The sequence below is a fragment of the Dinoponera quadriceps genome, unplaced genomic scaffold (assembly GCF_001313825.1).
Source record: "Dinoponera quadriceps isolate SergipeBrazil2010 unplaced genomic scaffold, ASM131382v1 scaffold1578, whole genome shotgun sequence".
NCBI lineage: Eukaryota > Metazoa > Arthropoda > Insecta > Hymenoptera > Formicidae > Dinoponera > Dinoponera quadriceps.
This window is the reverse complement of record NW_014555832.1, coordinates 102,346-125,087: the sequence shown is the minus strand read 5'-3', so window position 1 is coordinate 125,087 and position 22,742 is coordinate 102,346. Positions and strand designations below refer to the sequence as shown.

Genomic DNA, 22,742 nt, shown 5'->3' with positions numbered 1-22,742 from the left:
AGATACATATATATGTATATATATTATATATATGAATAATTCTCTCTATATATGAAGTACGAATTTCTCTCAGAATATAATGTCTATATAGTATAAAAATCTGTGGCGAAATTTGTATATTTGTTGCTTGCGCTTGCAATACGACCTTGATATACAAAGAGATACATCTCAGAAGTATGTATATGTACAGGTAAGACAACATATAGTTAGAGTTGATCGTAAAGCGAGTATTTTGAGTCCGACCTCTATATTGAAGTGGGCTGCTTTTAACGAAAGTTACTCATCGCCAGTGTTGATTTATTGCCAGCCGTTAGTATATTTCTGTTCGTACATTGTGATCGCCAGAAATTGAACGATCAGAAGCGTTTGAAGCCGTGCGGGCTTCAATCCTGAGGAACGGAATAATCTTGCAATGTCGCATATTTCTGTAATAGGAGCGGTTATCGGGCGTCAGTGGTGGCCAGCTAGACGATAAGAAGGTATAAAATTACGATATTTACGACTGACGACGTAAGTTGAAGAAAAGACGATATTGCAAGCACAGAATTACATAGATATGAAAGAGCGCTGTCCTTTGCGCAGAGAGCCTTTCTCTGACTGTCAAAGAGAAGAAATTATGGGATATTATTAACATTCTGCAAATTATAGTCGAATTTTCAACATAACAAGTGTTCGAATGAGATATTTGAAGTTGAACAAGATAGTTGCATGCGAAATTGGCGACTGAGTGATCGCGACGCGATTTCCATTCGCAACGAGAGCGAAGGAAGGAAACGTGCGGCGTTATTACTTTATATTCTCGAGAGTCCTCCTGACTATTCATTACTAGATCACCGTTATCCCGTTTACTTATCCCGTGCATGCACTTTTTTGAATACATATGAAACTATTCACGTACACACGATTATACACGACAACAGTGCGCAACAACAGTCCAGATAGTCGCAGCACACTGTAGTTACACCACAGACTACACCTCGATGGCATATGGATGCGGTGTGTCTAAATCGGCATACCGACCATTTTCCTCCATGGTAGCGATAGCAGCGACAATCGGACTCAGCAAAAGGGTTAACGTCTTTGTTACACCGCGACGACGGCACATTCTGTGTGACGCGAACCGGAGACTCGTTGTGATCGATCTAAAGCTAGTCTAACGCGCGAGAACGATACAACGCGTTGACGGGACGAAATCACTAACAACACAGAGATACAGTTAGTTCATTGTCAAGGAGATCCTTTCTTTCATTTTTATAGCGTATACGACGAGAGATATGCATATATATATACCGATTATTAGTTATTACCGATCATTTCTGTTGTATCTTTCCCTTCAATAGTGTGATTTTGCTTTCGTAAGATCCCCTTCGGCATCACACCGCGAAGAACGGAGTCGCGCAATTTTCATTTTCACGCGAGAAAATTCCACAGCTTCGTCCGTGCATCGTCGAGGTTCGAAAAGGCACGTCGACGATGATGTCGACGTACGGCTCGCAACGTCGAAACGCTGCACGCACGAAGCTTCATCCTGGTCGCGATAAGGAGTCGACATTTTCTGGGGTTTAAGTGCAATTTTCTCTGTCCTCTGCAGGAGAACTTCATCAATGTCGGTTTCCTGAGGCTCTTTCGCGCCGCCAGGCTGATCAAACTACTCAGACAGGGATACACGATACGAATTTTACTCTGGACGTTCGTACAATCCTTCAAAGTAAGCCACCCTGATTTCTCTCGCACCGTTCGTTGATTTTCTTTCACGGTCGCAATTTGGTTGGCGCGATTTTTTATCTTTATTCCTCAAACTAGTTTGACTATTAATTTCTAAACTCAACGTCGATTAGATATTCTCCTTTTGTGGGCATTAGGTCCTTTTTTGTAATCAAAGGATATTTTCCTGTAAATAAATAAATATTATAAGTTATATATAATTGATTATACTTATATTTAAATATTATTGTATATTATATAAATTTCTACAATTTTAATCAATTTTAATTAATCACCTTTCTTTGCAAGGATAAATTACCAAAGATCTGTCTTATTTCAGGCTCTGCCTTACGTTTGTCTCCTCATAGCGATGCTGTTTTTCATTTATGCGATCATCGGTATGCAGGTATGAATTTTTCCTCTCAATATATATTTTCGTATTCCTCGGAAGACTCATATAGGTTCTTTAATCGCGTATTTCGGGAGATGATGAACGGTAGGGCGCAGGATTGAAGAAGCGTAATAATTATTCAGGGAACTATTTGGCCAATAACATCACAAACATCGGACGAAATTGCGTGCCATAGTTTATCGCAGCCGTTTTCACTCAAAAAAGAAAAAGGAAAAGATATGCACTGACTGCTATTATTTATACTTGATTCACTACACACGCAAAAATAATCGTCACATACACAAATTTTCGAGCTTTGTACATGGAGAACTTTTCACGGAAGAAAGATCGCGATTTATCGTCCGATTGATTATATATATATATATAAAGAATTCGCACAGTGATCTTCGAGATCGACGCATAATTCATAAGAGATCACACCGTCATCCGGATTTATTATCCCGAGAGCGACGAAAGCCGTTTGTAACGATCGCAGTTTCGAGTCGGGAGAAACGACGTTGTCCACGTGATACTCTCTGCCACGCGCGACCTTGCAGATTGGGAATTTTAAGTGACGGCAGACCCCCGTTGGCCATTAAGTGACCCTGAAATTGTCCGTTGTCAGGTCTTTGGCAATATAACGAACGATCCGGGAACGGCGATCGATGATCACAACAACTTTCAGTCCTTCTTCGCCGGTCTTATGTTGCTTTTTCGGTGAGTCGAGCAGCTAGAGCACTGCCGGTTCGAGATCACCTCCGGCCGACCAGCGGCTGCTCCGACGAGGAGAACGGCTTCCTCGCTTTCGTTCGAGGAGAGAGAGACCGTGTCTCCTCTTCGGCGTTCTCCTCGTGCGCGAAGGAAACTACTTCCGGAGCACGGCTGGCTCGTCGTTGCGATCCTCCACGATGCTTCACGCGTTCGTGTAAACGCGGAAGGGTTGCTAAGGTAAGGTCGCGTGAAAATACGGAGAGTGCATTTTTTTTTCATCAGATATCTCGCGATTATTTATTAATCGCCACGATGACGTCCATGGATTTCGTTCTGAAGCTTGATCGAAGTATTCCAATAAGGATACAGCGAACGTAAATATTTTTTGAGACGTCAGCGAGCAATTTTCTTCAGCTCTCCGTCATTGAATCCGTTAGGTGCGATTTCAGTCACGTCTCGCGCGCAAAGTGAGTGACGAAATTTCACCTCCATGGCGTATCAATCAGTTTCACTCGACCGATGATTGCTACAAATCTGAAGCAACGCTCTCTCTCTCCCCGTGGGAGACGAAAAGTCGAGCAGCACTCCTTCGCCCTTCTGCGATTCGCCGTTTTTGCGGTGACGAGCACGAAGCATCGTCGAAGATGTTACGCGTCGGACGGAGGCGTCGTCGAACGTGAAGTTAAAAACGCCAAGTGAAAGCGTGATCGTCGTAAATTACCTCTACGGTAGCTTATTGCTTTGTTGGCATGAGCTGTAACGAGAGTAAGCTGCTCGACGTGTTAATCTGTTGTGACTCACCCCAGTTAGACAACCCCATAGAGAAACGTTCCCACATAGTTATCTATATAGTCATATCTATAGTGATGCCTGCGTTAGAGAGTTTTGGATCAAGGTGCTACTTGAGAGAACGAGTTATCGAGCGGACTCTTTCTATCGCACATACAGTATATATCGGTGCTCATACAAAAATATTTCACCGTTTTTACACGGGAAAAACAAATCCGTTGGCGCAACTGAATTTTCAGTTACCTGGAGGCCAGACGAAAATTCGGTCGTAGGATCCGAGAGATTCCTGTAAGAGATTTCCGCTCAGTCAATTGTTCTCAGTTGTCTCAACAAAACATTCAATTACACGGCAGCATTTCTGCGAGAAGTTATCGACCATATCCCATTCATGTTCTCCTATTAACGTGATCTCATTGGCTGAGAATCGAGTGTTGGGCAATCTTCTCAAAAATACTCATACATCCTCGTGTAGTATTCCTTCGTCCTTAAAAGACACATAGAGCGCAAGAAACGGATGTAAAAACGGGCGATATGAGGAATAAAACGATGAAATATTTTTGCAAAAGTGAATCGTGATTTTGCACGGCGCGAAAGTTTCGTCGCGAATCGTCAGAGGAACGAGAAGTCGTCGTGAAGAAAGAATTTAATTGTGAAAGATTTCGCGACGACGCTCATTACGAGTCTCCCCAATCGTCGCTGTATTTTGCAAATTGATCACCAAGTCCTCAGCTCTCTCGAGTGCACCGCGTACTTGTTGAAAGGTGAAAGTTCTCAGGTGTGAGAGGTTGTAGTTAGAAAGTTCACGAAGATACTGTATAGTCATTAATAGTCATTAATATATGAAGTCATTACACAAGCGCGGTCGCGAAGCGATACAGAAAGCTCCAAAAGTACCGGTCACCCACCGAGGGGGGAAGCGGAGAGAACGGGGCGCGACTTATTTCGTTCGAGCGCGTGATTGAAAAAGATTCAAAGAGAGAAAGCGCGCACACGTACATATAAGAAAGAAAAAACAAAAAAAAAGAACGATGAGACACTTGGTGACGCAATTTTGTAATGCCGCTCCCGCCTTTTTTGGCTGCGGCCCTCTTCTTTCTGTGGGTCTCAGGTATTCGGTAACATCGCGTTGGATCCTGAGACTTCTATTACCAAGCACAACAATTTCCAAAGCTTCATTCAAGGTCTGATGCTGCTTTTTCGGTAAGTAACACACGCCCACGAGTCTAGCTAACTTGTTCACCGCCATTTCTCGGCATGGCCGCCGACTCAACTCGCGCGACTCGCGAAAACGATCGGACGAGTATTCACCGCGCGGCAGCAGCTACCTTTGTATCACGATTTTGTTACGATCGCTACGACGAAAGCGGACTGATCCTCGCGTCCACGATCAGTAATCGGCCGGATTGAGCCGTTCGCGTCGAGGGCGGCATGTCGTTTCATGCGGGAGATCGATGAATCTTGTTTCCAGCTCGTGGGAACATTTTTTGGAAATCCAACTCCTCTAGACTCGATCGAAATTCTCTCAAAATATTCAATCCAACATATATCTTTAACTAAATATATATAGTCTTGCCCGAAATATTACTTTAGATATATCGACTCATAGCAAGCCGCTCTCGCAGCGAATGTCGCAATTTCGACGACGACGCCGCGGATCGCTTGAGTCGTATTATTTCCGAGTGTATTCTCACAGCAGGCCTTTTCGCTTCGATATCACCTATTATTACGAAACTTTGGGACTTGGCACTCTCGATCCAGCACAGAGGCAAACTCACTCAGGCTAAACGACACGGCATAAATGATATGATTATACATTGCGCAAGAAACATAACAATATATACACCAGTAGCCTCGAGTAGAAATTGAGTTCGCCACATTGAGTTCGCAGTATCTAGGTCGCTTTTGGTGTTGCGTAGAGCGTTGGGTCTCGTGCATGAATTCTGCGAGCCGATTTCCTCTTTCTGCGGCCCACCGCCAAACACGATTGCGCGCGGTCGTTCACGGCGCTCTCTCGTCTCTAGCAGGAGAACGACAAATCCAGTCGTGCGAACGAGAGAAACTGGATTTGTCGTTTCGTCCGAGATAGCTATGGTAAAGAGGACGCCCGTGACGATCTCGCCGCATGTTGAGCGCGCTTTGCGAAAGGTCTGCATGTCAGCTGGGAAGCAAAATAGCTCAACAAGTGCGTGAGCGAGCGCGATCTCTCGTCCTGATCGGCGAGACGGCGAAGCGTGTCGGCCACTCTGTGCTGAATCCACCGTGCGATTTCACACCAGGTGCGCGACGGGCGAGGCCTGGCCGAACATCATGCTGTCCTGCATAAAGGGTCGACCGTGCGACCCGAAGGCCGACAAGCAGCAGGACCCGAACAGTTGCGGCTCCAATATCGCCTACGTCTACTTCGTGACGTTCATCTTCTTCTGCTCGTTCCTCATGCTGAATCTCTTCGTCGCCGTCATCATGGACAACTTCGATTACCTCACCCGCGACTCGTCGATCTTGGGCGCTCACCATCTCGACGAGTTCGTCAGGATCTGGGCCGAGTACGATCCGAACGCCACCGGCAAGATCCACTACACGGAGATGTACGATATGCTGAAGAACATGGACCCGCCGTTGGGGTTTGGCAACAAGTGCCCGAACCGGCTGGCGTACAAGAAGCTCATCAGAATGAATATGCCGGTGGACGATGACGGCAAGGTCAACTTCACCACCACGCTGTTCGCCCTGATACGCGAGAACCTCAGCATAAAAATGCGATGCGGTGAGTACCGAGATCGTTTAAGGAGATTGCGAGATGAGATGATCCCAGTAGCACAATTCATTTGGCGGTACATTGGTCTAATATTGGTCCAATATTGGTTATAGCGGCTTATTGCGGATACATTGAATGAGTGTTTCCTGCGGAAGCAAATTTTATACAGTATCTGCTATAAATTTTGTCGATAGCTTACTGGAAGAAATATAATAGGATTTGCTAACATAGATTAATGGATGTCCTGCTAGCAAATCCTTACGTGGAAGCTTTTTAGAGTTATTTCGACGATTAACCGAAAAGTGTTGAGCGAATGATCGGTAATTCCGATTTTCTACTTGTTGCTTCAGCCGACGAAATGAATCAAGCTAATGACGAACTACGGGATACGATCAGGAGTATCTGGCCTTTACAAGCGAAAAAGATATTGGACCTTTTGATACCTAGGAACGAAGGTGAGCTACCTTTTCCTTCCTCTTCGGGGGATTCGCTCAGCAACGTTCCTAATGGCGATTTCTACCTTCCAGAATTGAGCAAAAACAAGCTCACCGTGGGTAAGATATACGTCTGCCTTCTGATACTCGAAAGTTGGAAGACGACGAGGTTTGGTCAGATAGAGTCTACTGGACAGGTGAGTCTTCCGTTGAGCAAAGTCCGAATATTCTTCTTTGTAAAAATAATGAGAGATCCTAGTCACATGTTCCCGTTAAGTTTCTTCGAGCAGAATCTTAAAGTACGATCCTTCCGTTCGATCTCCGATTGGCTTCTCTGATCGGCCTCCACCGATTCAAATTCACCGAAAGTAAACTTGGCGTGAAAATCGATTTACACGCAAATGGATGGACTCGTCGAAAACGCTCGCGCCTTCTTTTGAATCGCGAAAGAAGCGACTCGGAAGCGATCGAAACGGCAGGATCTCGATTTGAGAATGGAGTTCGAATGAATGTTTGTCGTCTGGCTTCTTCGTGGTAGGACAATTCACACGCGTCGAGTCGAGTCTCGAATAGAGGGAATTTTCTCCGGTGATACGAAACACGTAGCCTCATAGCGGACGCCCGAGACTTAGTGTCCGAGACTTTCTCGAGGAATGTAGGATAGAAATAGTTCCGATAGATAGAGACACACTCGAATTAACTCGTAGATTGACCGTTTAGAAAATCCGCCGGGATAGAACGAGATTCCTTGAGCGATTGAACGCATTAACATGATATGTCGACTAGAGAATAGCGATTGCGTTTCCAGCAAGAGTTGATTTATCATTGATCGAATTGTTCTTTTTTTTTTTTTATTAAGTATATCCCCGCAACAGAAAGTTGTCCACAGCAGCTCTCAATCATCTCTTTGTGTCTTTTCTCTTTGTTTTCCAGAACGATAACGATCTTATCGATAACGATAATGCTGGGCAAAGTCCTGCAGCCCAGGCGGTAGTACTTACTTTTACTCTTACTTATTATCTTCTCAACACTGTTCCGTCTTACGTTTGGCTATACGTTTACGTTCCAATTCTAACACACACACAAACACACTCGTGTCTCGTTTCCTATCGGGAAGGCGTGTACTGCAAAAGTTTCCGCGATTTCTTTTCCTGCGATCCTCGTTCCGCCATTTTTCACGGACGAAATCAGTCGTTAATGTCGAAGAATAGGAAAATCTTTTGCAGTAAGACGCTTCATTCTTTTGTGAAATAACACTTTTCAACGTCGATATTTTTTCTACTTCACTCTTTACACATGTCATCCAGAGGCATATTATGGTTTCGTACGCACGATGTATCGTGTCTTTGTGATATTGCTTTTTCTTTCTCTCTCTCCTTCTCTTTTTCTCTTATTCTCTTTCTCTCTCTCTCTCTCTCTCTCTTTCTTTCTGTAATATATTTCAGACAATTTTTTTTATCAAATTATATCAAGTATCTCGTATAAAAGAATCCGTCAATTCAAAATTTCATTTTTAATTGTATATAAACTGTGAAACTATGAAACTGTATGCACAACTTGTTACTATGCCTCCGGTACGTGTTTTTTTATTAAACAATTAACACTGCCCACGATTTTTCTTACCACTCGTCACACGTATATGATTTCTTTCAGTCTATCTTTGATTTGTGTAAAGTAGCTTTTTGTTTCCAACTAATATGACCACATCACACTCTTGTGGTTGTAGCGGAACGGCCATCGTTATGACATATAGATACATAGACACGTCTAAAATATAAAAATGAAAATATATCATTATACAATATGTTAGAATTATGCATTCATATTTCCCGAGGCCTAAGCTCGTGAAATTCAGCCCATTGAAGCGAAGTACTCCACAGGGAAAGATGAAAGGGAATGTAAGTATTAACGTGTGAAAAATTAACACAAAACGATGGCTGTTACGCATACGACGAGATTACACGGCAACACACTTTAGTCTATTTTACTTAGGCACTTATCACGTTAGAGAAGTAAATCCAATAGAAAATTAATCAGGCACACACCGTATCCACCTACATACACGTACAAACGACGCCTTTAGACATTTAGTCCGCCTTTTTCCGGAGGGGATTTTACTTTTTTTCCTTTTTTTCTCTAATCGCACGTTTCTCCTCTCTTACCAAGCTAGTTTAGGATAAAGTCGAAGAATAGCTCACGTCGATCGATATATCACGAAGGGAGGACGATCTCTTCTCCGTCTGGAGAAGTCGGACGCGGGAGAATTCATCTTTTCTTTTTCGTTTCGCGGGTGCCGCGAGGTCGCCCGAGTGTGATATATACGATTGTAATACGTTATCAGAGTTGTTTTAGTCGTCGTGTTGATATCGGCTCTTTGTCCCGGCAATACGATATAGCTGTGTGTGTGTAAGTAAATCACCTTATAGAACTCTCTCTCTCTCTCTCTCTCTCTCTCTTCATTTCTCCCCCTCCCTTTCTCCCTCCTCCCTCACTCTCTCTCTCTCTCTCTCTCTCTCCTTCTACTCTATTCTATTATCTTCTTCTTTCTCTTAAGCCTATTTAGAACGAGAAGTAGAAACGATGAGCCGATCGATTCTCGAGCGTAACATAATTGCCTTTTGCCTCAATCTCTATGAACAATCGCCTCTTCTTTTTTTAGATAGTTAAATAGATAAATAGACACACACTCTTCTCTTGCCAAGCCATATTTCTTGCGATTAATTAATTGACACCTATAGTTGGCGACAACCGATCCTAGAGATCGTGACGTAGAAAGCTCTGTTTTTATTCAGCCGGAACTACGTATCGTTTTGCTCACACGAGCGTTTGACCGAACTTTTCTCCCGACATTATTTAGTTCAATGCGAGCCTTTCGGAGAACGGTAAAACAGTTGGAGCCACATTGCCCTGTGTGCGGCTTAGCTTCGCGCTCGTAGAATAAGCTTGGGCGTGAAGTTCACACCGTCGAAAAGAAACCACCCCTTGCTACTGTTGGGTACCTTTGCGAGGAACTCACACGTTTCTTCTACTTTTAATCGAGTAAAGAAGAAAATTAATCGCGAACGGGTTTGCGAGGAAATGTTTTACCAAATAATTAATTTTTTGTTTTTACACTGTAACCTGAATCAAAATTTATATACGGAAAAAATGTTTGGTTGAATTAACGTCATAATGAACAAACCAAACCAAATTTGGTTAATAAAAACTAGGCATTTTCTTTCCTTCAATCAAAACGCTCTTGGTTCGTTCATTGTCACGTTAATTCGACACATTTTTTTTCTCCGTGCAGCTTTCAGAAATTTTGCAGTTCGTCTTTATGTTTCGAATAATAGTTATTTCTTTGCGGAACAACCAAATCTCGCGTACGACTGATTAATTAGATCCCTTTCTTCATGCCACGTGAAACTTTGCAAAATCTCGTATATAAATATATACTTGTGAATTTTATGTAGACGAGGAACATCCAAGCCACGCCCTGTATAATGCGTTCCTCCGACGATCGGTAATAATGCTCCCCCTAGCTAATGCTGAGAAGATTTCTTTCTCTTGTTTCTTACGCGACTTACCGCAGTAGTGTAGCAGAAATTACACTTAGACACTCTCTCTCTCTTTCTCTTTTGGCCAATGGTTACAACAGCAGTAGACTCGTAGACTTGCCCGACTTATCCGATCGCTTTCTACTAGAATGCCAATTTTTCTCCGCTCTTTCAATTACACACATCAACACCAATCGACACTTCCTATATTTTCCATACACACGCGCACGAACACTCGCGGTAATTCGAGAGTGATCGCTCTCGGCAATGCCGACCGAATAATAATAACTTTCGTGCTGCAGCAATAATTCGTCCAAAATTCGGCGGATCAAGTTGTGCGGTCGCGATGGATAACTTCTTCTTCCAAACAACCTGTTGTTTCTAAAGTAGAAAAAAAGAAGAAAAAGAAAAAACCTATACGTAATGATTAATCAATTTCTCTCGCGGCAAGCGGCTCGTAATTAATTATCGTAGCTTGATAGATGAAGAACGAGTAAGATTCGCATTTTTTGCATTCTCTCAGTGTTCATTGATAGATACAGTTCCCGTTTTACAGATTTAGCACCCGACAACTCATCGACCCAACGTACGCGGAGTGTCTCGAAAAAAAGAAAAAAAGACAAACAAAACGATGGTGTCGTTTTTGACATTTTTGCTGCCATTTTTCTCAAAATTACGACGTGATAGTTAAATTTAAAAAACGGACTCATCTTTAGCAGACAAAAATACATAAAAATCGCCATTTAGATGTTGAGAAACAGAAACCTTGTAAATCAGCGTAATTTCTTGCCGGGTGAATATTTTGTCACGATTTTAATTAATTTGACGATTCGGAACGAAACGAGCGCGTCATCGGTTTCGGGACACCTCGTACAGCGGCATGTTCCAAGTACCTCGACTCTGGAATACCGCCTGTCATATCTTTCATATTTTATTATTTTATTTTACGATTACGTCGCTTACTGGTTGCGCGTGCACGGATAATCATCCACAATGATTCTCGCTTAAATTCGTCATTTAAATACGGTATCACGACGGTATTCCAGAGTCGCGCAAATGTTCGACGCCCCCCTGTCGTACGGAACAGTAAACTTCGCGTGGAAACCTTACTCTCTAATTGTGTTTTACTAGCTTGCGTGTATTTTATTACACAAACCCGTTTTTTGCATANATATATATATATATATATATACACACATATATGTATGGTCTTTACGAAGAGCGAACCGTCCATGTTCCATTCTCGCTTCCCACGAGGACGATCGAATTTACAGCACTTTTCCTTGGTGCACGAACATTGCGACGTGTTTGAAATTATCGTAAGATACAATCGACGAACATTTGCAAGGCAACACAGCCGTGGTGGAGCACCGACGGTGCGCACTTCTGGTTTTCTGCATGCTTACTAACGATTTTGCATTTTTGCAGTAATGTTACATTTCTTAAGACCAATCAATCGCGTCTACTACTTACTAACGCATTTGCGCTCTCTCACGACACTCTCTCGTGCGCGGAAGGAGGGGAATTCACGTATTTCTCCCTCTTTCGTGTGCGTATAACATAGTCCCGATCAACATATACAGGCTTTCCGCGATGCAATATATATACTCTTGCCAAAAGTTGCCTCGCTGCGATTGCGACGTTTGCGCCTATTATTACTACTATTACTGTTACTTTTGCAGTTATCGTACTACTACTCTCACAACACGTTTTCTCTTTCTCTCTCTTTCTCTCTCTCTCTCTCTCTCTTGAACAACTGGAGACAGCGAGAGTTAGCCCGTTTTGAGAGTCGGTTACATTAGTGTAACGCACCATTATTCACGACATTCTTTCTTTTCTTAGCATGTTCGCCTCTCTACTCTGAAAATTCTTTCTCGCCGTATTTTTCGTACCGTTTGATTGACTCATGATTCTCTTGAATGCTTCCGATCTTTGAGCGTACTTGCATTCTACGAACCACGATTTTTCGAGAGATCATCGACGAGAGGTAACGCACAAAAAAAAGCAAAACAAAAAGCCTGTATGTGCCTGTATATATTTAATTTACTTATTATTATTATATGCGTGTGTCGTGTGCGGAGGGGACTAAAAAAAAACGAGGAAATTGCAAAGAAAAGCGCAAAGAACAAAAAAAAACGATAGATAAAAGAAAGAAACGAAAGAAAGAAATTGTCGAACCGAACCAAGCTCACCCAGTCGATCAGCTCTGATAGCCGGTGTGCTTTCGCACGTTCGAATTTAGCAATCGGCCTTCTACAACTGCCTGCTGGACATGGCGGCGGTAAATCACACCGGAAATAATCACGGAACCGGAAGTAGGGCGAACAGCCTCGAACCGGTGACGCGACCGGCCACGGATACCAAGCACGAACGACTCAAAGAGCACAGAGATGAGGAAGAAGGGGCCCTAGGTGTCCTCGCAGCCGCCGAGCATAGACGTCAGCGTAGCATCAGGTACGTCTATTAATGATAAAAAAAGAAGAGCACATAAGGAAATACATCTCCAAATTATTCATATTCTTTTAAGGGGAGGAATTTTTTGACGTCGATTTTGAGATGATTCCGGGCAGGATAAAAAACATTCAATACAGATTTGTCGAGCTCCTTCGTGTTGTATCACATTTCGCCATGCACACTGATGAGCACACGACGATGGTTTTTCTGATTTCAGAAACAAAAAGGTGAACTGGAAGATGTCTCGCCAGTACGATATACTAGGCAGCAGCGGAGAGAGTAGCCAGGGAGGGGGTGGGTCTGGGGTTGTACTCGTAGTTAATGGCGAGGATCGCGCCCCCGAGCTAGAGCCATTGCTGGCTGAGGTGCCCTCCCAGCGGGATCAAAACAACTACTACCACCATCACCATCACGACCAATACTACGATACCGACAATGATCAATACTATGACCATCACCACTACCACCACCACCATCACCATCATCATCATGACTACCGACCACCCTCGTACTACCAACACCAGAACACCTACGCACCTCGCTCCTCGATCCGTTACCACAAGGTGTCGGCTCGGTCCAAGCTCCGCAGTAAAAACAAATGAGAACATTATTTTCCTTCGTTATCGAGAGTTAACTCTTCCTTTTAACCCTTCTGACGGTAGTAGATCGCGTTAGAATTAACCGGACGAGTCCACGTTGTTTCGCTCGGGATGCAGTCGCGCACGGATCCAGTCGAAACGCTGTATATGAGATACGTCTAGCTAGTTGTGTAGTTCGCAAGGTGTTTCTGAGCGAAGGAGACCCTCGCTCTCCTCAGGACGTTGACGTTCTCCTGTCAGAATGCAAACTGACTACAGTTTCAATTCCAAAAGCGAGGCCGATTGAAGAGAGTAACTTTGACAAATTTCACACAACAAAGCGGGTTAATCCTTATCTGGCTAAATAAAACGACGGTATGAATGTCGATCGATTATAAAATTTTCAGTTCAGAAGCACCCTGCACACGAATAGATTACGTAGATCGTTACACTGTACTTGAAGAGTTTAGATTAGGACATGGTTTGCGCAAATCATGGTTTTACCGCGAGAGGATAGTCCTGTTAGAATCAGAATTAGGCTAGGATGTTGTCCGCTTAGTATTGATTGTATCACCTGAGTTAGATCTAATATCGAGTGTTATTAGAAAATGCGATTATCTCTCGTAGGAAAAGTTTTGCTAAGATTTAGATGAATGAACAGGTGTCTTTTAATAAATTCAGATCGATATTAGCTTTCGGAGGAAATCAGTCGGAATCCTTAGGCTGATCGGAAACAGCTGTGTGATCAGGTCGAACCGTCTTAGACAAGTCAATCGATGTTCTTTCCGTTAACCCGATGTTCAACTTCTCTGCGTGACCCCCGAGAACAATTTATTCCGTCGTTGTTGATCTTTCGGAAAGTATTGCGCGTGATGTTGTGATTCCCTGAGACTCAAGATCGACTCGTGAACATCGGAGACGTCTCTCTCGCTTCCGAGAATCGCGCCGAATCGATCTTGATTTTCCTCTCTTAATCTCTCTCTCTCTCGTTGAGTGTGTTAGTATTCTCCTGTATAAATAATACTTTCACACACCTAGAAACACACACACACACACACACTCTAGAGCAAATTTAGATCACTCTAGAGAATAGAAACCCGAACGCTACTTTAGTGATTTCTGCGTGTCAATGCTAGAGACAGCTCCCACCCTTGTCCCTCGCTGCTTTCGACCTTAGGATCGCCGACGGGGTGACGTGATAATCGACGCGATCAATTTTCTCGCGGCTGTCATCCCGTCGGCTCGCGCGTTTGTCTTAATTCGTTGTATCCCACATCCCGGTAAGTAAGCAAGAGGCAGCTCTCTGCGCAGCAGCAGACTCTTGTCTCGAAGGTAGTAGATATCTTCCTTCTTCGTCGTCCAACCGAGCGATCTACTCTACGAGCATGTGCATGAGCGAGAGACTTTTTCTTAATTGCATGCCGTTTTATACGCGCGCGCACATTGTATGCCTGTCTCTCTCTCTCTTTTTCTCTTTCTCTCTCTCTCTCTCTCTCTCTCTCTCTCTCTCTCTTTCTCTATTGATATGAACCACTCTCGTTCCGCCTTATCAATTTCTCCTGTTTTCTGCGAAGCTAAATCTATTCTAATTACGAAAGTATACGCTGAGAACCGAAGCGAATCAGATCGCACGACTCGAATCAAAATACTGTGTCGATCGCCATTGGTTTTTCTCCAGCGCAAAATTAATCGACGAGACCTTGAAGTTGTGCCATTGCTCCGAATCCAGTAGATTCTTCAGAATTGAAATAACGATTTGAGGGTGCGTCTGCTTCCGGAGACAAAAGGCGTCTCGAGTTACGATAGTTTCTTGTTCGGAGCGCGAGTCAGCTATGATATTGCTAAAGACAAAGAACCGGCAACACCCCGACTCTCCTTCAAATCCCGACCCTGCCGTGTCCGTGGGCAAATTATTCAATCATAAGTCTGTTCGTTTAGATGGAGCTGCAAGACGTCGTAGTAGATGACTCGCGTGCCGGTAGTCTCGAGAGTCTCACACATGCCGGCGAGAGGCTTCATCCGCATCATCCCTCAGCGCCTCCTCCTAGACATCGTTCGCGATCGCCAAGCATAAGGTATTCGCAATAATGATGTTTTAAAAAGTCGAAATTTAGCGATGACATTCAAAATGCACTATCGCCTTTGTTTATTCTCGGTATGTTGTACTACGTGGTAACTCAGTAAGCAAGATATCACAACGTTATTGCAATGGTATTTTGTAAAACAAGGAGCACAAGGGTAACATTCGATACGCAAATTATGCAAAGTTGAATATACCAGACTTTTTTGATCATTACCGAAGTGACGATGACATCGATCGTCATGACCAGCCGGCTTATATCACAACAGGATCGCTACAGTTGTGAGCCGTTTCGTTGTTATTACAATTTGCAGAAGACCTTCGCCAATAATGCATAGGTCGCCATCGCCGAGGCGACATCGTTACGACCATCACGCTCACTACCACGAAGGACCAGGGTTTAGCGACACCGTTAGCAACGTCGTCGAGATTCAAAGGCACACTCATCATCCCCATTCGTCACAGTATAATCATCGACATAGGATACGAGGTACGACGTACCGGCGATAATTCCGGCCAGCGAAAGCCACGGTGCAACGATAAGTCTTTTTCACGAGGCCACGACTGCAAACTCTGTTTCGTGTCGATCATCTCCAACCGGTTTCTCTCGTTGTCTTGATTAGCCTAGAATTTACTACGAACACAGCATCTTTGTACCTATTCTGCCACCGTACCACTGACACCTTCATATTTTTGGTGTTATTTCCATTATAAATATTACTCTATATACATAATTATATATATTATCTTTTCAACCGGCTTGGTGATACTCTGTTGTCTCTCTTGGTCTTGGAATTAACTACGACAGGCAGCATTGCGCGCGTCGTGCGCATCATATCGCTGCAACGTAGCGTCGTTGAAATTCTAGCGCACCATTTTAACGAAAAAGCAAAGCGAAAGAGAGTTCGTAGTCACGGTTCATTAAGAACATGAATGTTGCTATAAATGGTTTTTACTCGTAAGAAGCAGAGGCTCTGTGTGACTCGATGTAATACGTTTCTTCGTTTTGTTCTGTTATGCGCCTACACAGACTATTACGACCACTGCGACTATTACGACGATGGTAATTTCTTTCGCAACTCCTTTTCATTCCCTTGTCCACGGCAGTTATGGTGTTTACGATAATGATAATCAACAAACGTTTGGCTTTCACCGTTTCTTCGTTCCTGTTTTTTGCAATGACACGCGCAAGAGACACCCACCACCACTACCATCACACTACCGATATAAACACACGGTAGACCCACCAATCCGAACAAACCGATGTCTCACACCAACCAGCACCGATGCTCCGCGTGTTTCGCGCGTTTCTTCTTGTTTTCGCCATTCGATGCTTTTTATATTAGAAGAGGCTGTCTTTACTTAGTTCGATCGAATCTAGAAATGAAGATATAGAGTAGACTAGGCAATTCGTAGAGCACTGCAAGGTCTGTACTGATTCTCGAGTATGATCTGTTCACGTTTTATGGACGGATTGTTGCCGACGCGAATGTAGCTCGGAAGACGCGACTAGATTCCTTTATGTTTGGCACGAGCAAGCAATTGAACCTGTTGGCTCTAAAACAGTGATATGACATGGCTGATCGGTTCACGCGCGTAGTTTGCGCGCAAAGGAGTTGTGTGTCTGCGTATCTTGATCGCGTTAGAAAGCGACAATCATGTCGCGGGTTACTTATCCATATAGAAATGATGCACTCTCTCTCAGTAGTATCTCGTGCATGCTGTATTAGACGCCTTTTAGAATTTCGATTGAGAGCACCGGCACCTGGACATGTGTCTTGCAGCACTGGTTCGAGTTATTCGCAGCATCACGAAGCAGCACACGAAGCATGCTCCATTAACCCTCTATCGGATTTTATGATTTTCTCGAATCAGTATACATGCTCGCGGTGTCATTATTATTATACTTTGTCCGGAGGAAACATATATTTATGCCACATCTCACACAAATCGAAGAGCGCGAAGAAGCCGAGGAATCTCACACGAACGTTATTACGCCTCGTTGAGATGATCTTTAACAGATGCAGCCGTCGTTCTCCCCTCCGTGGAAGAGAAAGGGAAAAAAGAACCGGCCCTATAGAGGGTTAATTGCGCGATAGAGCTTGCCCTCTCTTCTCCTCATCCTCCACCATTCTTCTCCTCTTCCGAAGTCTTCGGCTCTCTCGTACAGAGAAAGAGACTGCCGCTCTAGATATATCCGAGGCTCCACTACGCATCCCGCGCTGATCGAAGCGATCGTGAACGGAGAGAATCGCCGAACGATCATCGTCTCTACCCTGAACGGCTTCTCAACAGCCTTATCAACACACCGCTTGTACTCGAGCCACCCTTTTACCGGAACTATTTGTCCACGCGCAAAGTGTGCGACCGTCCTTTTAACCCAGCGTCTCCGTTAGGTCCATGGAGCGCCTCGACGAGTCCGGCGAGGTCGCCGAGTCCGGTTCACCGGATAGACCGCGGCCATTACGGTACGACCAGCCTGGAGCAACGGTCGAGGAGCCCGAGCCCGATCGGCGGTCACCCACATCACCATCGTCGTCGCCATCATCCGCATCAACACAGCTACCCGGTGCTGGTGGCCAGGAGGGGTCAGGGTCGCCAGCTGCCGCCGACGCCGAGCAAGCCGTCGACCCTGCAGCTGAAGCCGACCAGCATCAACTTCCCCAAGCTGAACGCTTCGCCCACTCACGGGCCGCACATGGGGCCGCATGTGCCGGTGCCATCAGGTATGCTGCAGCATCCGTCGCCACCGCACATGCAGCCGGGTATGGGCCACCTGCGACCGCTCAGCTTCGAGCAGGCGGTCGCGATGGGCCGCGGCGGGATGGGCCGTATGTTACCCAGCCCAGTGCCGAACGGCTACAAGCCGCAGCCGCAGTCGAAACAGAGAACGCCCAGGTAATGAAGAAATCCTTGTAATATATTCACTGAGATTGAAAAGCGTTGCGTTTGACTGACCGCGAAGGATTTCTTCCGCAGGTCGCGGCATTCCGACAGTGACGAGGACGATTGGTGCTAGCCAAAGTGGGACCCTGGACGGTGGTCCGGTGACGTGGACGCCCCCAGGCGTCTCAGGGTTTGCGCATGAATTGTCCAAATGGGACACGCGTTGATTCCGCGGTGTGCACTCGAGGGCAATGGAAAAGCCTTGAAACCCCGGCGGTTTCCCGACGGCCATGACCAGCCGTGCGGTACCGCGCAGGGGCGGCAATTCCGGTCGGCGTGTTCCGGCAGCGCGACCGAAAGGAGAGAAGGCGGAAATGAATCGTTGAGCGCGGGGAGACCAACGTCGATCCGAGGAGACTGAACACGGCGGCCGAACAGGGTCGGCAACTTTATCAACGACAACAACGAGAAGTCGATCCACCCGTCCGACAGTCGACAAGAGTAGGTCAATCACTGGATGGCGACGTCGCACGCGGACGAGGAAGAGTGCGATGTGCGGCTGTTCCGATCGAGATGCAATCAAACCGGCCGAGCTTGGCGAAGACTCGGCAGTCTAACTAGGAAATCGAATTTAGCAAGACTAATAACAACGATCACCCGGCCCGGGCGATCTTCCGAGCGTCGTGGAGAGATGAATGCCACGATCGCGATTAGCCCAATCGATCGCCGGTCGTCGGGGACGCTCGATGTCGCTCGGTGGTGCGGGCGACGAACGGCGGAGCGATCGGAAGAGCGGTGTGGTCGCGACAGCTACATCGAGAGACAAGTTGACGGTGGTGGTGGTAGTGATGGTGGCGGCGGTGGTGGTGGTCGACAGTGGACGAGGTGGACAAAAGCGGACGTTTGCGAGAGCTCGAACCCTCCGACCATACGAGTGAGTTGATATTTCAGCATCTTCCCTCGCGCCTCGATCGGCCGACGATGGATCGAGGAGTTCGCCGGGGAAGATCCACTTTTTATACGATTTTCCGGAGGAGAGACTCGTCGAACGGCCGAATCGGGCACTGTGATCACCACAAACGTTCTCTTACGTGTGCGTGTGTCTACTGCTGCGTGTACGGGGTGTGTGTGTGTGTGTGTGTGTGTGCGTGCGTGCGAACGAACGGATGAACGAGTGGTACGCATGACGTAGGCGTGTGAAACCCCTTCCCTTGCGAGATTCATCGATAATATTCGCGACTGACGCGTCGAATCGTTCCACCTCCGTGCGGGTGACGTCGGTAATCAGCGATGTTCCTACGACGACGTTGATTCAGGGTAGCTGATCGATTGAACCGAGTAAGATGAGGAGAACGGCAGGGCGACACGATTTCGAGAAGTAGAAGAGTATATAGAACGCGCGACGCGACTCGTCGGGCCCCGCCATTTTGTCGGCCCTGCGAGGCCAAGGCTCCTTTTCGAGACTTTGAGAAACATTTTGTGTTCTTTCCCCCTTTTCCCTTCGCTGTAGGAATGTTCGTCAAAAGCGGGTCGTCGGGAAACCTCGCCGCGTTACACAGAACGGACTGACGAACGAGAGCGAGCGTTTCCCGACGAGTCGCCCGGCGAGAGAGAGAGAGAGAGACCCTGACCGAGGCAAGGAATAGTGGAAGTCAAGGGTTGACCCTCTTAACGCGTAACAATCGTACAGGAGAGAGAATCCAAACTGTTCTACCGGGACTCAGTAGCTCCATTCTGCCATTAGCGAAGTCGCGTGAGGAAACACTTTAATCAAAAACAAAACAAGTTAGAAAGAGAAGCACCGAAGATCGGAAATCGCCCCGCTAGTCGGAGAGAGGGAAGGACGCGCAAGAACTGTCGCTGCGCGATATCGACCGCTCGCAGTTGCGGTTCTTGTGAGTAGGCTCGCAATATGGAAAACTCGTTCCAGGAGGCGAGAACGCGCTCGCGAGATCGGCGTTGGCATTAATTATATTAGGCGCGTTATTTGTAGAGAGTAGAAGTCGAGATGGAGAAGCCACGTGGGTCGACATCGGCGCGATCATTCGTGGCTGCACGTCACGTGTGCGGATGAAGGGGAAAGTAAAGAAAAATTCAAGAAAATTCGCGGTATCGGCGAAGTCGACGAAGCGTAAAATTAACGGGGATAAATCGATAGTTGGTCACACGAGACTCCGGAATTCACGTCGAACGTGATCGCGTTGCGTTCTGGCGAATTGGCGAATATTAAAAGGAAAGAAAAACCGCGAAACTTCTAAAATTTCTCTTACGCCGTGTGAGAGGAAGTTCACAAGATCACGAGATATATACAGGGATAGCTGTAATAGAGTTAGGGAAAAATACAATAAGTCGTGTAATACCGTCGAATCACGCCGAACAGCGTTTAAAGGGGCTAGAAGTCGCACATTGACGTTATATTAACGTTATACACGCAAGGCGACGTTCCGTTGACGTTACTTCGAGCAAAAACTCTTCGACCGCTATCTATTGCTTATCGATAGCGGCAGGAGAGATCGGCAAGGCGAGACTAAACTCGCGAAATCATTGATTCGTGCGGATGCTGCCTCGCGATTCGTGCCAATCAGTAATCGGGGGGAGGGGGAACTTCAAACAAAACAACAAAAGAAGAATCAAGCAAAAGAGGACTACGATCGAGGGGAAGGTGCGTAGACGGGATGAGACACCGCACGTCGTACGCGGGGAGGGAGAGAACGATCGTCGCGAGCATCGTCAGGGGGACGGGGAAAGACGTGTGAAGAAGAGAGAAAAAGAGGAAGAAGGGAAGAGAAGTGCGAAGGGGAGAAAGCGAACGGGAAAATATAGAAGACACCAAGGTACAGGATGTACGAGAAGGAGAGATAAACAATTCTTACCTGCCCCACACGGTTTTCAAGCACTTGTATAAATTACCGCATAATTGAATTACGATACTTATTATACTATCAACACTGCTAATACCGTTGCTACTAACAACACCTACCAGAAAAGAAGAAGAAGAAACAGCTAACTCTATTACTATTACTAACTATTAACTACTGCTACTACCTATTACTACTATTACCATTACTACCGCTACTACCACTACTACTGTTACTATTACTACTACTATTGCTGCTGCTGCTATCACTATTACAACTACTACAACAACTACTACACTACTATTACTACTACTGTTACTATTACTACTACCGCTACTACTACTACTACTATTACAAAACTATTCTACCGACTACTATCGTCGCTACTAGTGCTGTTACTATCATTACTGTAATACTAAGTGTGCTAATTATCGAAACACGCGAACGTGGAACATCAATTTACGTCATTAGTTAATTCGAAACTCGAGGTTTTTTCGTGGAAAGAGAACCTGATTCGCCGTCGAATCATTGAAGAACGTTCGTTTAAACAATGTACGGTGGAATTAAAAGCATAATAGGTGGAGAAAGAACGGGGTGATAGGTCGAGAGAATTATATCCGCAAACGAGGGCTTGCTAAATTGCAACACATGTGTCCGAAACGAGATTACAACTAAAGCTAACAACCACATTATATTAAATATAAAAAAAAAACATTAACATACTGCCAATCGTATGAGGTGTTTTAAGCCGAAAGACATACATGAGAATACATAGGTGTACATAAGCGTACGTCATTTTTTTTTCTTGCAACACGTTATGGATATACGATATGTCTGTACGTAGGTAAATGTACATATATTCGGTGAACGAAAGGGAGAGAGAGAAAGCGAGAGGAATCGGACGAATGTACGAGTGGAATACGCGAGTAATTGAACCGGTGAATTCGGGAAGCTGAGTAAGTCGGCCAATACGTAATTAATTGGATCGGCCGATGACAAGCCGCTTTTATTTCACAAGTATTTTATCCTCCTTTAATTTTCGTACGCACGTTTCATTTCAACGTCAAAGCTGAACAGGTTAAAAGTAAGGGAAAGTACGAATGGAAGGACAGATTGGACCGACTTACTTCGTTTCTCCGACGAGTACTTCGATCGGTTTCCGACGCTGCTCTGCGCTTGTTTGCATAATTTTCGTGTATCGACTAAGTCAAAATAAACGAGAATGTTGCCACTACGTAACGAAATTAATTAATGTAAGTAGCTAATTCGAGAATACGTGTGCATGCGCAAGCGAAACTGAGGAAAGAGCGAGAGAATGGTGTGGAGAACGAGAGAAAGAGAGAATGAGTGATTTTCCGGTGTGTGATTCACGCAGAAAGATCCTTGGTGAACGGATAACGGTGTCCATCATCGAAGTTGTTCGCAGTAGTAGAATTTGATATCCTCTCTCGATGACGCGCGATTATTTTACAGATCTAGAAAAATTACACTTGAATGAAATAAACCAAATAGTAGAAAAAATATACAAAAAGTATGATAACGTGAAGAACGTAAAAATACTCTCCT

The 22,742-nt window shown here is 45.2% G+C and overlaps 1 protein-coding gene across 13 annotated transcripts in view; it reads left to right on the top strand.

The window, feature by feature from the left end:
* Positions 1–21,374, top strand: part of LOC106745520 (voltage-dependent calcium channel type A subunit alpha-1) — a 78,156-nt gene extending 56,782 nt beyond the window's left edge. For 2 of the 13 annotated variants that reach the window (XM_014621193.1, XM_014621194.1), the window contains 14 exons: positions 1,592–1,708; positions 2,045–2,110; positions 4,704–4,795; positions 5,872–6,359; positions 6,701–6,805; positions 6,878–6,981; positions 7,718–7,774; positions 12,563–12,774; positions 12,992–13,337; positions 15,291–15,427; positions 15,747–15,922; positions 16,463–16,495; positions 17,829–18,330; positions 18,412–21,374. In XM_014621193.1, coding sequence (XP_014476679.1) covers positions 1,592–1,708; positions 2,045–2,110; positions 4,704–4,795; positions 5,872–6,359; positions 6,701–6,805; positions 6,878–6,981; positions 7,718–7,774; positions 12,563–12,774; positions 12,992–13,337; positions 15,291–15,427; positions 15,747–15,922; positions 16,463–16,495; positions 17,829–18,330; positions 18,412–18,451 — 2,475 coding nt within the window. In that variant the 3' untranslated portion in view covers positions 18,452–21,374. Of the gene's footprint in view, positions 1–1,591; positions 1,709–2,044; positions 2,111–2,720; positions 2,813–4,703; positions 4,796–5,871; positions 6,360–6,700; positions 6,806–6,877; positions 6,982–7,717; positions 7,775–12,562; positions 12,775–12,991; positions 13,338–15,290; positions 15,428–15,746; positions 15,964–16,462; positions 16,496–17,828; positions 18,331–18,411 lie in introns of those variants that run through there. The other 11 variants (XM_014621198.1, XM_014621195.1, XM_014621199.1 and 8 more) reach the window with 11 other exon arrangements.
* Positions 21,375–22,742: the final 1,368 nt, after the last annotated feature.